At 29.7% G+C, this 13,853-nt stretch overlaps 4 protein-coding genes across 4 annotated transcripts; all 4 read left to right on the top strand.

Annotated features, from left to right (window-relative positions):
- The first annotated feature begins 1,330 nt into the window (after positions 1–1,330).
- LOC119673471 (vitellin-degrading protease-like) lies at positions 1,331–2,114 on the top strand. The gene has a single exon (XM_038084752.1). It carries the CDS (start codon positions 1,359–1,361, stop codon positions 2,097–2,099), a length of 741 nt encoding a protein of 246 aa, XP_037940680.1. The 5' UTR covers positions 1,331–1,358; the 3' UTR covers positions 2,100–2,114.
- A 3,740-nt stretch (positions 2,115–5,854) lies between these two features.
- LOC119681120 (trypsin-2-like) lies at positions 5,855–6,598 on the top strand. Its single transcript, XM_038094213.1, has one exon. The coding sequence runs from the start codon at positions 5,855–5,857 to the stop codon at positions 6,596–6,598; it is 744 nt and encodes a 247-aa protein (XP_037950141.1).
- A 752-nt stretch (positions 6,599–7,350) lies between these two features.
- On the top strand, positions 7,351–8,094 carry LOC119681113 (chymotrypsin-2-like). Its single transcript, XM_038094201.1, has one exon. The coding sequence runs from the start codon at positions 7,351–7,353 to the stop codon at positions 8,092–8,094; it is 744 nt and encodes a 247-aa protein (XP_037950129.1).
- A 2,327-nt stretch (positions 8,095–10,421) lies between these two features.
- Positions 10,422–11,165, top strand: LOC119681105 (trypsin-like). Its single transcript, XM_038094187.1, has one exon. It carries the CDS (start codon positions 10,422–10,424, stop codon positions 11,163–11,165), a length of 744 nt encoding a protein of 247 aa, XP_037950115.1.
- The last annotated feature ends 2,688 nt before the right edge of the window (positions 11,166–13,853 follow it).

Genomic DNA, 13,853 nt, shown 5'->3' with positions numbered 1-13,853 from the left:
AAATTTTAATGCTTTCCTATTTGATGATAATTTACTACCAGTCAACCTACTAAACTGGTAGACAATACGATTTTTACGAATACAGTCGAACTTCACAAATTAGAACTCTCTGAAATTCGAATCTTCCAGAAATTAGAAATAAATTTTGTAAAGCATTAAACGCTCTAAAATTAGAATTAAAAATTCTAATTTCTGAGCATGTTTTTTTTTGTATGGATTTCTCTATGTTATTTCTGTTCTTTTAGCAGAAATAGATCTGAACAATACCAAATGTTCTATACAAATAGAACATATTGAAAGATATAATGATATAATGTCCTTGACAAAGGATCTACATATGAACCCAGTAGTGTTGTTGAGTATTCAGATAGAAGATAATGCGGGCAATTTTCCGATTTTCGAAAATTAATGGCACCCTAATATATACCTATCATATATTTTCTTGCCAAAGGCTAATGCAACCCCAAGTAAAGAGACAACAGAGGCAACAAGAAGTCATGGAGGTACTCATATATGGGCAATGAGATGGCATATAAAACAATATATCTTACCAATTTTTATTTTTGTTAGTTTGAGTATGCAATTTGGTTTTGAATATGAATATCAAATAAGATATGATTGATACCGTTAGAATTATTCTATTTTAATTTGTAAATGATACTTGTCGATCAGATTGAGTTTATATTGCCCGTGTGCATATAGAGAATTGAAAATATGCACACCATTCTCTCAAAATACCAACAAATTTTTTTGTTAGTCGCTCAAAAAGATTTGCTTCCATATAAATTAAGTTAGTTCGTTTCATCATACAACGGTAATTAAATTTGGAACGACAATTATTCTAAATTATCTGTTAAAAACAGATATTAAATGTCATTGAAATAACAATTCTGGATGGAGAGTCGTAAGGATATGCTGTATTCCCATCATAAACATTACTTATAAGTCAACTAACCGATGTCTTAAAGTATACTGTTAGTTTATAAAAGGAAACATACTGTATTTTTATATACATAATTGTTTCACTTACTTCTTATAAATATTAATACACCTGTTCTAGTGATACACGTGTGTGGGACATTGATTGCATAATGTTCTGTCGCCTTATTTGGATTTCATTAAATTTAATTAAATAAAATTAGTTAGAAACAGAATTACAATCATTTTGGTTATAAATGGAAATTCCACTTCTTATAGATTTCAGTATTTACTTATTTATTAGTCTGTTTATTCAATTGTTAGATTCTGTAATTTTGCATAATTTTCCACTCCAGAACTCACAAAAAATATACTATAAAAGGTAAGACTAAAGTTAAAATACTTCAGATCAAACATTGCCAATTTAGCAAGTGAGGAAAATGTCTTATAAATATATTCTACACGTAGCGCTTTTGGTTCTTACTTGTCTCGAAGCAGTACGTGGACAAGCCAGAATTGTTGGTGGTACAACAACGCCAATAGCTGAAAATCCTTTTGTCGTAAATATACGTGATAATGATGGAAATTTGGTATGTGGGGGTACTTTAGTTAACCCACGTTTTGTTGTTTCTGCCGCAAGTTGTATTAGACCATATAAAGCTAATCAATTAACAGTACAAGGTGGTGCTCAATTATTCTCAGAGGAAGGTGTCAGGCGTAGCATCAATCGTATCATATATCCTGCAAACTTTGATAATGTAACCTTGGACTATGATGCTGTTATGTTAAGATTGGTAACTGAAATGACTGGTACCAATATTGGGACTATAGATTTACATACAACTGGAGTTCCCATCGGTGCTACCTTGAAAGTCTTAGGATGGGGAGAATTAACTGAGAGTGGCCAAAACTCAGATTCTTTACAATCTGTGCTTGTTGTTGCAATTCCAAAAAACGATTGCTTGCAGTCATATGAGTTAACCCCGACCATGTTTTGTGCTAAGGCCCCAGGTGCTGATGCCTGTGAAGGTGATGGTGGTGGTCCAGCTGTATTGAATAATAAACTTGCTGGTATTATTTCATGGGGATTCGGTTGTGCTCGTCCTGATTATCCTGGAGTATATACAAGTATTGCTAGGCTTGCACCTTTCATTAATCAAGCTATAGCGAATAATTCATAATTTTTTATTACTTTAATAAAGTAGTATCATATTTTTATATAATGTAATTATGTAATCTATTTAAGTTTTATATAGAATCAATTATGAAAATTTTTATAAATAAATGAGTTTAAAATGTTTAGGTATATTTTTTATTTGTCTAGTGAAACACTTTTGAACATCGATCGAAAGCACTTAAGTTTTAAATTAATTCATATTAAATCATATTAATTAAATTTAATTAAATTTCTTGAATTGATCATGAAGACCATAATAAGTCCGGTTCTGTGTCGGTCGAATGTCGAACAGTACAAATATGTAACACGCTGCAAAAATATAAATCCACGGTATTTTCATCTATCCACCAGAAGAAATTTTTTTTAGCACATCAATATTTAGATTTATATGGTGTGTACTTTAAATTGCCAAGTGTCCTATCCCGAGAATTCGATAGCTAATATGCCAATTATGCATTACACTCAATATCACTATGAAAATTTTAAATTCTTCAATTAAAATAAAAGTTGACACGAAATTAATTTATTTATTAACACTACTTCTGAGAACAATAACGTCCTAAAAAGTTTAATTTTTATATAAAATTTAATGATAAATTCCATTCAGAAATAAAATGAAAAAATTTTTGTCATTTTTTGTGGAAAATTGATTTAATGGTATTATGGTGCGTATGAGTGACGTATGATCCGCCTGATAAAATATTTTCATTAAAACCTTCTGAAAGCAATTATTTGTTTTTTTGGTTAATCTAAATGTTCTTTTTTTTGCTAAAAAATATTGCGTATGTGTTTGGTGTGAGATACCATAGGACGACATGGAGCTAGACTTGGCCTACCCTTTGGTATCTCCTGCAATGCATGTCTACCAGCTCTCGAAGAAATGACACCACAACACCTGATGTGTCTATGTCCATAACAATTATTTGATTATTACAAATTCAGTTAAGTTATTGTATATAGAACATCATTTAACTTTTTTAATAAAAATGTGTTCTTCATAAAATGTTATAATATATTATTGTTGATTTGAAAATCTAAATTTTAAAAGCAAATACAACTAGAGTGCGTTGACATGCAACGGTAGAGTAATATTCTGCTACCTGGCATAAACATTGATATTATCTATCACTTTTTATCATAAACAAAATCAATAATCATTAATATTACAAACGTGGAGCATCGAACATTAGCTTTAATTATACCTACATATAACTTGCAAAGACAGACACAATGAAAGGCTTATTATTATTAGGCTTTTAATTCAAAGTTTCCCACTCCTGTTAACTCAAACTATATCAATTAAATAACGATTTGGTCGTTTCCATTGACATAAGTTGATTTATACATGTAAAAGAGCTTTTATGTGTCAGAAAGTTCTAGAAGAGCTTTTGTTTATTGACATAAATTGTACGCAGATATTATTTAGTTTTGTAATGTTAACAGAAATTAATTAATTTATTTAAAAAATGCAATTAGAATTTTTTGTTCATTTACTTTTTGTTTCGAGTTTAAATATATCAAATTTAAATAATTTCAAATTTAATTTAAATAATTTCCCTTTTGGAAAATATATTTCGCAACATAGCATTCACATTTTTTGTGTAATTTTCCTTAATTAAGTTGGAAGCATGAAAGCTCCTTGCGCGGCCAATCAACTTCATTAGCAAACTAAATTATATAAACTGTTTTAATAAAGGCAATGGGAACGTACTATAAGGTTTAAAAACGGCTGAAAAGATGTCTCAGTACAAATAATTTTTGTAATGTAAAAACATTAACCGCGAAACTAAGTACCATATGCAACTACATTAAAGGCTATCCAAAAGTAGTGACCGAAAGAAAACTTCTATCGAACAAGCTCGTTATATTAAAGTAAGGCAAATTATTGCTATATTTTAAACGACAAAATTTTTTCACATTTAAGGAGCATTTTTTACGAAGTAAATGAGAATTGAAAGTTCTTAAAAAGCTTAATTCCATAATGGTTTTTTTTTTTTTCAGTTTTTATAAAAGCATATGTAGAGATATATATAAATGATATTGTGTTGTTCATAAAAATCGTTATTTATTGTTATTGTGGAAATGATGAATATATATGAGACTTAACACGTCAATTCATTCGCTTTTAACTGCGTCAGCTTTCAAAAATAGGTCAATATATTTTTATAACCTCTTGCAGGCGTAATATTTTTCTATGTAAGATACGCTGAATCGTCACACCAGAATGTATAATACTATATCTGCGAATATTAAAACGTGTTTCTATAACGGTTCTGCAAAGAACTGTGTGTGATACGTTTTTTAAGACAAACTTTCAGAATAGTGAGGGTAACATTTAATCTAAAATTATTGTGCACTGTCCATGAATGTAGTTTGGCTTACATTTTTAAAGATATATTATTATTAAATTTAAAACAGAAATTTGAAATAATTTTCAAAGTATACCGAACTATTACCATCCGTTTTCTATTCGAAATAGATGCAAAATAGAAATAGGATATGAAATTCTTTGCTCGAAATATTTGATAGAACATTGGTAGGCTTTTCTTTAATGTAACTGTAAGTCAGAATAAATTAATACTTCGTACTAAATAGTACAATATTTTTCAAAAAAGTCTTTGACTTCTATGCAACTAGACTTGTGTGTATATTGAGTTACCACATATTGAATCATACAACAGTTAAAGTACATATTCGACTATTTCTTCTCTGAAAGAAGACATTTTTTTGACATGGTGACAATTTGTCTTGATACTCATATCTAAGAAGAAATCTAGAATACAGCATGTTTTTTTAGAATTTGAATTATTTTTTTTCAAGAAAATCCAACTGAAAATCGGATGGTTCTGGAAGGAAGACGCGATTAAGAACATAAGAATATTAAAATCAATTTTACATATTGTGGGAAGTACAATTTAGAAGGGTAATGTTTAATAACATTTTTGAAACAATATTCTTATGCTAATTGTACTTATATTTTTTGTCATTCCATGTTATATATACTATATAATTTATTTAGTAATAAACAAGTTTTATTAATGCATATAATATATGAAGCATTGTACCCTACAAAAGTTTGGTATAGATAATTTCTAGTTCCAAATTATTTCTATTTTTAAATAAATATGTAGTCAATTTATTCAAAAAATTTAATAAGATATAAAATATAGTTAATCTGTTTACTGTCTATTACTGTTGACTGTTTAAAACATATTTATTTAATATATGAGAGGGTTTTGCAGTTTTAATTCAATACAATTTGATTTTTCTCTCTGTTTTCCTATGACTGGTTTTAATCTGTTTTGGACCGATTAAAAATTGTGTCATTATTGAATATCGCTCAGTTTCAATTATAATTTGCAGTTGAGAACTTCTCAATAAAATGTGTATATATAGACAATACTTGCCTTAATGTCACAAGTTATATACACGTAATTATATTAAAAATATGAAGTAAGTATATATTAAATATGATTAAATGATCTCAAATAAACTAACATTTATATAATACTGTATACAACTACTTGAGCTCTTCCACTTTAAGACCCATTTTGACGACAAGAAAGCTACCTTGACGTATATTTCTTTCGAAATATGCAGAATAAAAATAAATTTGATTATTTGCACAAATGTTACTTATGTTAAATAAACATAATAGTGAACAATAGAGAAAAAATTTGTCTATTTCCTATATAAGCACGAAAAATTTAAATAGATTTATATTTATATAGAGCCTAACTCAAACATCAGATTAAAGTTATGTTATTGAATACATTTTTGAAATTGTCGTTGTTAATTTTTGGCTTTTGTCAATCTGTTTACGGACAAGCACGTATTATCAATGGAACTGTAACAAACGTCCAGGCGTGCCCATCATGTGTGTATATAGCGGACAAAAGTGGTAAACTACTATGTGGTGCTGCTCTTATACATACGAGGTTTGTTGCATCTGCCGCTTCTTGCACCAAACCACATATTGCCGGTGCGATGAATGTGCATGGTGGAAAGACTTATCAATTAGAAGCTGGAGAAGTTATTCCAGTTATCAAAATGATATATTCAATTAATTTCGACCAAACAACTTATGATTGGGATATATCTTTAGCACAATTGCAAAATGCATTTACAACAACATTAGCTGTACCAGCACCAATTAACTCCAATCCTTTAGAACCATATCAAGTTCTAAGGTTTTATGGTTGGGGTGAAATTTCGGAGGGCGGAAAAGTTTCAAATGTACTGCGTACAATGCAAGTCTCAGTAATGACCCCAGCAAGTTGTGAAGAATATCTTACACCACAAACAGCAAGACAATTTTGTACAAATTCCGTTTATGTAGGTGCTTGTGATAGAGATCAGGGTGGCGGTTATTATGATAAGGATGGCCAGTGGTGTGGAGTAGATATTTGGAGTTATGGGTGTGGTCGAGGTTATCCTAATCTTGGTACAAGAGCATCAGAAATTAACACTTTTATTCAAAGAGCCATCACAAATAATTTATAAAAATTTTATTTGTTACTTGTTTTAATAATAATAAAAACGTACAATTTTTTTTATTAAAAGTGTATATTTTATTAATTTAATGTTAAACGAGTCAATAAAGAAAAATTTGCAATAAAGGACATCAATAAAAGCACACGCGATCTTTTTGATTATAAGCTATTAATGATAAGCGATATATCAAAACATAAATTGATATGTCACAAAGGTCTGTTATATCGGCAAAAAGTTTATAAAAGTTTTATTTAAGATATAAAAAATTTTATTTTATTGATAACACAATTTTAAAATATTGTGCTGGAAAAAAAAATTTAAGCTACTTTTAAATTTTGTCTGTTTACTACCGAGCTTTAAGATAAATAAAAACTAAAATTTAAAAACTCTAAGTTAAAAATCCATTTTAGCACAGCTATCATACGCATTTCAGTATTAGATACTTCTGTTTGGGGTTTTAAATTGATTGAATAAATATATTTTATTCTAGTGTAAATTATCACAGTTAAGCTAACATTTATATAGCAATTTCAGCCCTTTAAATTTTAAACACTGTTTCTATGAGAACAAACATATTTTGCGTGTATTTATTCGGAGATATGTAGAATAAAAACTCATTTTATTCTACATTATTTGCACAAATGTTAGTTTTGTAAATTAAGAAATTCAGTATATAATGCAGAACGGGCTCTCCATTGCCTATATAAGACAGACAACCACGAAATTAGAACACAGCCCCGCTTAACATTCAGTCAAAAGCAATGTTTTTGAATACTTTTTTGAAGTTTTTGCTGTTAGTATTTTGCTTCTGCCAAACTGTGCATGGGCAAGCTCGTATTATCAATGGAACAGTGTCATCAATTACTGCGTGCCCATCATGTGTATATTTGGCGAACAAGTCCGGTAAACAAATTTGTGGCGGTTCTTTAATTCATGCATCTTTCGTTGCTACTGCCGGTACTATAACCACAGCGTATACCGCCGATCTATTAAATGTTCATGGAGGAAAAAGTTATCAACTTGAAGCTGGCGAAGTTATTCCAGTAACTCAAATATTTTATCCACCAAATTTTGACGCTGCAAATTTTGACTGGGATATATCTTTAGTAAAATTGCAAAATCCATTCACAACAACATTACCCGTCCCTGCCGTTATTAACGCTAATCCCATTGAACCATATCAGGTCTTAGCATTTTATGGTTGGGGTGAAGTTACAGAGGGCGGAAAAATTTCTAACGTACTTCGTCAAATGTTGGTTTCTGTAATGACACCAGCAAGTTGTGAAGAATATATTGGACCACAGACAGATGCACAGTTCTGCACAACTTCCGCATATGTTGGAGCATGTAACAGAGATGAGGGTGGCGGCTATTTTGATAAAGATAACCAGTGGTGTGGAGTAGATATCTGGACCTACGGTTGTGGCAGAGGTTATCCTAATCTTGCCACAAGAGCATCAGTAGTGAATAGTTGGATTCAATCTACAATTACAAGTAATCCATAAGTAAATGTTTTCTTATTTGTCCTAATAATAATAAAAAATTCATTGATTTTTCCTTGAAGACTTGTAATTTAATTATCAAAAATTTTTATTATGGGAAAGTAAACTATTTAGACATATTTTTAGGAATAATAGTAAAATATGAATCTAATATAATTCTAATATAAATAAGTGTTTGATTGGATTTATCAAAATGGTTGTACCTGTAAAAGATGATCTTGAGAAAAGAAAAATATAGGTATGAAATTGAAAATCATTAATCAAGTTACATTCCTTTAAGTTCCTTTGGGAAAAAATTTACTTGTTGAATAGTAGAGATAGTTAAACGATAAATTGCGAAAAGTTTTTTTTTGAAGCCCCGCAGATATGCTATTAAGAGATATTTTATTTAAAATAATTAAACAATTTAGTTGCTTTAAATATTTGATAAAGAAACAAATATCGATTAAGATTAATTCAAATATCGAAATATTATTAATCGATAACCTATAATGCGAAATGTTTCATGATTATGATTACTTATTGATTACTTATTTATTGAGTAATATATATTATAGTGAAGATAATTAATACATCCTTAACTGCACTTTTAATCATTTATATGTTAAGCATTTATAATAAACAATACAATGTTATTGGAAACTATAATATAATAGAATAATAGGATTACACAATGAATTTGCCTATCGTGTTCTATCTCCGTAACTTTACAGAAGTTTCATTAATAATCTTATGTATAATACAAAGATATGATTATTGTTATAAATGACTCTTTATTTAAGCAAAAAATATCATCTTTCGGTTTAGATCAGGTTAGGTTGTAGTAGTGACCTTGCAATCTAAACCCCACGTAAGCTCAAATAGCGGTCCGTTGTGATACCACGAATATACACATTGTTTATTCGTCTAACGACAGAAACTAGGTTAAAGAACAAAGCGGTCTACGCATACACAAATTTGAAAAGAACAGATACGGTTCCTTCATATAAGTGGAAGTGAACTTATTTATCAAGCCAATAAACTTGGCCGATACTTAATTTCTAGAGAATGACAGCCCTGTTAGGTCGATAAGAAAAGGGCCCCCAAATGTATTCACTTTCTTCTGGCCAATAAGGCGGACTGACATATTTTCCTCCTCTTTTACAAAGCTACAGCCACGTCAAAACTTATTATGGAGTAGACCAGGTCTTATTGCATATTTCCAGAACAGGCAATGTAGTTTGACGCGAATCTTAATCTTCCTAAACTTTTTCAACTATCGATATATATTTTTAATTGATGGCCAGCTAAGTTGTTCTGTGTGTGACACTGACATTCGGGGAGTGAATTTCAGAGAACAGTCAGTGTGTTTGCTTTGGCAAGCTAACCAACTTTGCTGTTACCCAAAATGTTCTTGTACCCAGGTATCTATGCTTATCTGAGTTTAAAAGTGAATAGCCGAGCCAATGGTAGCAGCCCGGCATACTCGAATTGTTTAGAATGTAGTTAAAATCTTTAATAGAGAATTGATAGATGCCACTTTGACTTAAATTATTAAAACAAAATGTCTAGTCATCTAGTTTGGAACCGTCAATCTAAATGCCAACCGAATGTATCTTTATAATTATAATTTCTGCACTTATTATAGATGTAGAATGTTATTTCATTTAATAACCATGTTGATATAAATGTTATTATACTGATATACCAAGAAACAATATAAAAACTATATGTAATTAAATTTAATTAACTGGAAGTTGAAAGCTTCCTTCTACAGGTTACTGTAGCTGCTATATCAAAATATTGTCCTATACCAAATTTTGGATCTTGTCACTGCTTTTACTAGTTGTCAGTTGTAAACTGTTAACTACTAAAGTTAGATAAGATTTTAGTTATATATATCATACATATATATTTATATATTTAAGTCTCATGTGCAAAAATTTAATTCCACAAAACTGTTATTATTTCAAAGTTTATAGCCTTGCCAATTTTTATTTACTTAGTATATTCGTATACCACATGCAAATTAGGCAAACCCAATTTTAATATATTATATAAGCATAGTTATATCCGAGTGAATACAATATGTACCAAAATATAATAAACACATGTGATAAATTTAAGACTAAGACAAATTTGGGTTAAGGTTTAATTTGTTTATGCAAAAATGAGAACATAAACTAATTTTGCGTATTTGGACAATTGTTTAATTGTTTTAAATGCTATCAAGAGCACTCTAATCTCTTGGTAAGCTTATCTATTAGGTAACTAATTTTTTGGTTTTAGTATAAAAAGTGGTGAAAGAATTTAAGTTATTATAGTTGCAATCTACTTCAACATAAGTTAAAATGTGTTTCAAAAATCTTTTTTTATTATCTGTACTAATCCTTGGATTCTTCCAAGCTGTATATGGGCAGGCTAAAATTGTCAACGGAGAGCCAACAACTATTGCAGACTGCCCATCCTGTGTATATTTAGCAGACAAATCTGGTAAGTTACTTTGCGGTGCTACAATGATTCATAAGCAATTCTGCACTTCTGCCGCCACCTGTACTAAGCCACACACCGCTGCTCAACTGGACGTTCATGGTGCTAAAACTTATCAGCGTGAAACTGGCGAAGTTATTCCAGTTCATAAAATGATTTATTCCAGCAACTTTGACCAGGAGACCTACAACTTTGATATAGCTTTGGTAAGATTAAGTAAACCATTCACCTCGGCTTTAGTTGTGCCAGCTGTTAGATGTACTTCACCTCCTCAAGTTTATGATGTAATGACACAGTACGGTTGGGGACAAATAAGTGAGAATGGACTAAATTCAAATGTTTTACGCAAAACTAATCTCGGGGCAATGAAAAAAGAAGATTGTTTGACTTATATTGCGCCACTAACTGGAACTCAATACTGTACGATCAACTCCAATTCAGGTGGTTGTAAAAATGATTATGGTTCCGGTACTTATAACGACAAAGGTGAATACTGTGGTCATTTAAGTTGGACTTATGGCTGTGGTAGAGATTATCCAAATCTTCACTGTAGTGCTATTGCCGTTGCTAACTTCATTGATACTGGCATCTCCAGAAATTTGTAGTTTTTTTGCAAATAATTAATTTAACATAATAACTTTTATACTTTTTATATACATTTTTTTAATATTGAAATAGTTTATTGAAATATGTTTTAATCTTATTTGAGAATAATATTGTGTTGCATATATTTTTGTAATAAATATGTTATAGTTTTGACTTTTATAAAAAATTATCCATCTACTTATATTTATCATACCTATCCCAATATGAGATTCAGATTTATATAATTAAAATATTTGAAAGTATTATTATGGGATAAAGATATAACCAAACTTATAGATATTTAAAAATTGGATATACACAAATCGTTTCACTCGTCAATAATAGCAAAAAGTTTGTACACATTATCTTCAATTCTTCTTCAGAAAGAGAATATAATCAAGACTTAAGACCATCTTTGCTATAAGGTTGTGTCCCTTTCAGTAATGCAGCTAAGTTCACCTTTGAGGAACTGTGAAAATTTCTAATCAAAATTCTAAGAATGATATATAAAATTGTGTATCAAATCACAAACTTTAACATTCATAGAGATCTTTCTATTGAACCTACCTAATGGATCAATTAAAAAATAAACTCTTTTTATAAAAAGTCATATATATACTTGAAGCGCACGTTAAATAAGAATGCAGAACAATATTTAATTCCCTGTAGAGTGGGAAAAAGTCTACAATAGGTATGAGTATTAGATATTTTATCTTGTATCGAACGACAAAACTAATACAGAAACATTAACCGAATTGTTAACAATGTGAGAACTACTTCTACTTCTTTAGTACTTAAGCTAATCGCCTGATCAGTACATTGAAATATATACTACAAATGACTTTTAGCATTTTTTTTATTAAGCATTGTAACGACACGGATTTTCCCGTTTCGTTATAATTTATGCTGGGGTATCCTCAGTCTTTTCCAGGGGGTCGCTACAATAAATTTATATTCGCGGAGACAGGACTTCTCAAAATAAAAGTACGGCGGTTAAATTTTCAATGTAGATTTATTTAAAATATTAATAGTTCATTAAAATAATATGGAATAAATAAAAGAATTCAATTAAACGTAACTAGATAAACTTTGCGATTAACAATTTGTACAATTTTCAATGATTTATATAAGATAGCTTTATATAGATTATTATTTCTTCAATTATATTTCAATAACTTGAGAGTTTAAACGCATCCAAATTCTGAATGTATTTCGTTAGTCGTATTTCAAAGAGATTGGTTAAATTTAATTAGATATGACTTGAGATGTTTCCTTGTGATCAGCTGTATTTGGAAGCTGTCCCTGTAGAGTTCACAGTGGTGGCTGATCCGGTTTCGTGGTTGTACCTTAGTATAATTTCGGTGATTATTCTGCTCGATGAGTACCTAGTGGACGAAACGGGGTTAGTGAATATATACATATATGTCTTGTTATATTGAATATATATATAAAGTGTCTCCGCGCCTGGACTTAAAACCGCCCATGCACTAAACAATTATATATATATTTTAAATAGATTATACACTAGGCTTAAAACCGCCACTGTGTCAGACAATTTTTTTTATATTTATTTATTTTATATGTTGACATACAATGCCACCGAGTGATCATACTAGACACACTAAATTCTTAGAAAATTGCGCCGTCTTTTATACGCATCCTCTGGCACTTTTTGTGTAAAGTAACAAAGCTTTCAGTTGATCTTAGTTGAACTTAATGCACTTTAACACTTTTGCACAAAAGCTTCCTTGTGCATCTTTTTGCAGCGAATTGCATTCTGACGTTTTTGACGTTTGCAAATGTTTGTTTATATTTTACTTTTTACATGTGCGCGTTTTTTTTTAAATTGGATTGAATATAATTTGTTAAAATAAGTAAAATAAGTAAAATTAATTAAAGATATCAGAATTTTAATAAATAATTTAGTAAAATTATTTATATAAACGACGTTTCGTTTTTGTTTTAATTACTTCAAGTGACGTGCGTAAAGTAGTAGTGCCAAGGTATTTATAATTGTTTTCCAGTTTTCTAAATGATAATTATATTTAATAAATTCATTTATAGAAACATCCAACATTCAAGTCATAGTATGTAGGTTGGAAATTTGTACAAAATTTCCATCCTTACAGCATGTTAATTCAGACAATGATCCAAAATTACAATAGGATCTATGTCTGAATAGATGAATACAATAAGACATATTTAACAACATTTCGAAATATATTATTCTTGCAATAGTCTTACAATTAATGTCAACCAAGATATTTCAATCAATACTGGAAACTCAATATTCCTATTACACTATATATGATTGATCTGCAGGATTAATTAATAAGATTTACAGTAGTCTAGCTCTATCTAATAAAGGAAGTCTATGTTGACATATATGATTATATATATTAGCTAAAAGTATTAATAAATTCTTGAAAATACACATAGTAAGTTATTGGAGAGCGTAATTCTCTAACTTCACGTATAAAAATAATACTACTACAAAATACTAACGAAAGAGGTACGAAACAAAAGCTGTATATATGTCAACTTCTGATGAGTTCTGTCATCGTCCACGATATTGAGTCGGTAGTCAGCTCAGTTACTACATCGAAGAATTTATGTTTAAGATCACAACCACACAAGACAACAGGCTTGTATTCTTGAAAAAAGGTTTTGGACATTGTTGACAGACAATAAATATTAGATACTTAATG

Source organism: Teleopsis dalmanni, chromosome 1 (assembly GCF_002237135.1).
Source record: "Teleopsis dalmanni isolate 2A chromosome 1, ASM223713v2, whole genome shotgun sequence".
NCBI classification, from domain to species: domain Eukaryota; kingdom Metazoa; phylum Arthropoda; class Insecta; order Diptera; family Diopsidae; genus Teleopsis; species Teleopsis dalmanni.
The sequence above is the reverse complement of the archived record's forward strand: the minus strand, read 5'-3'. Positions and strand labels throughout refer to the sequence as shown.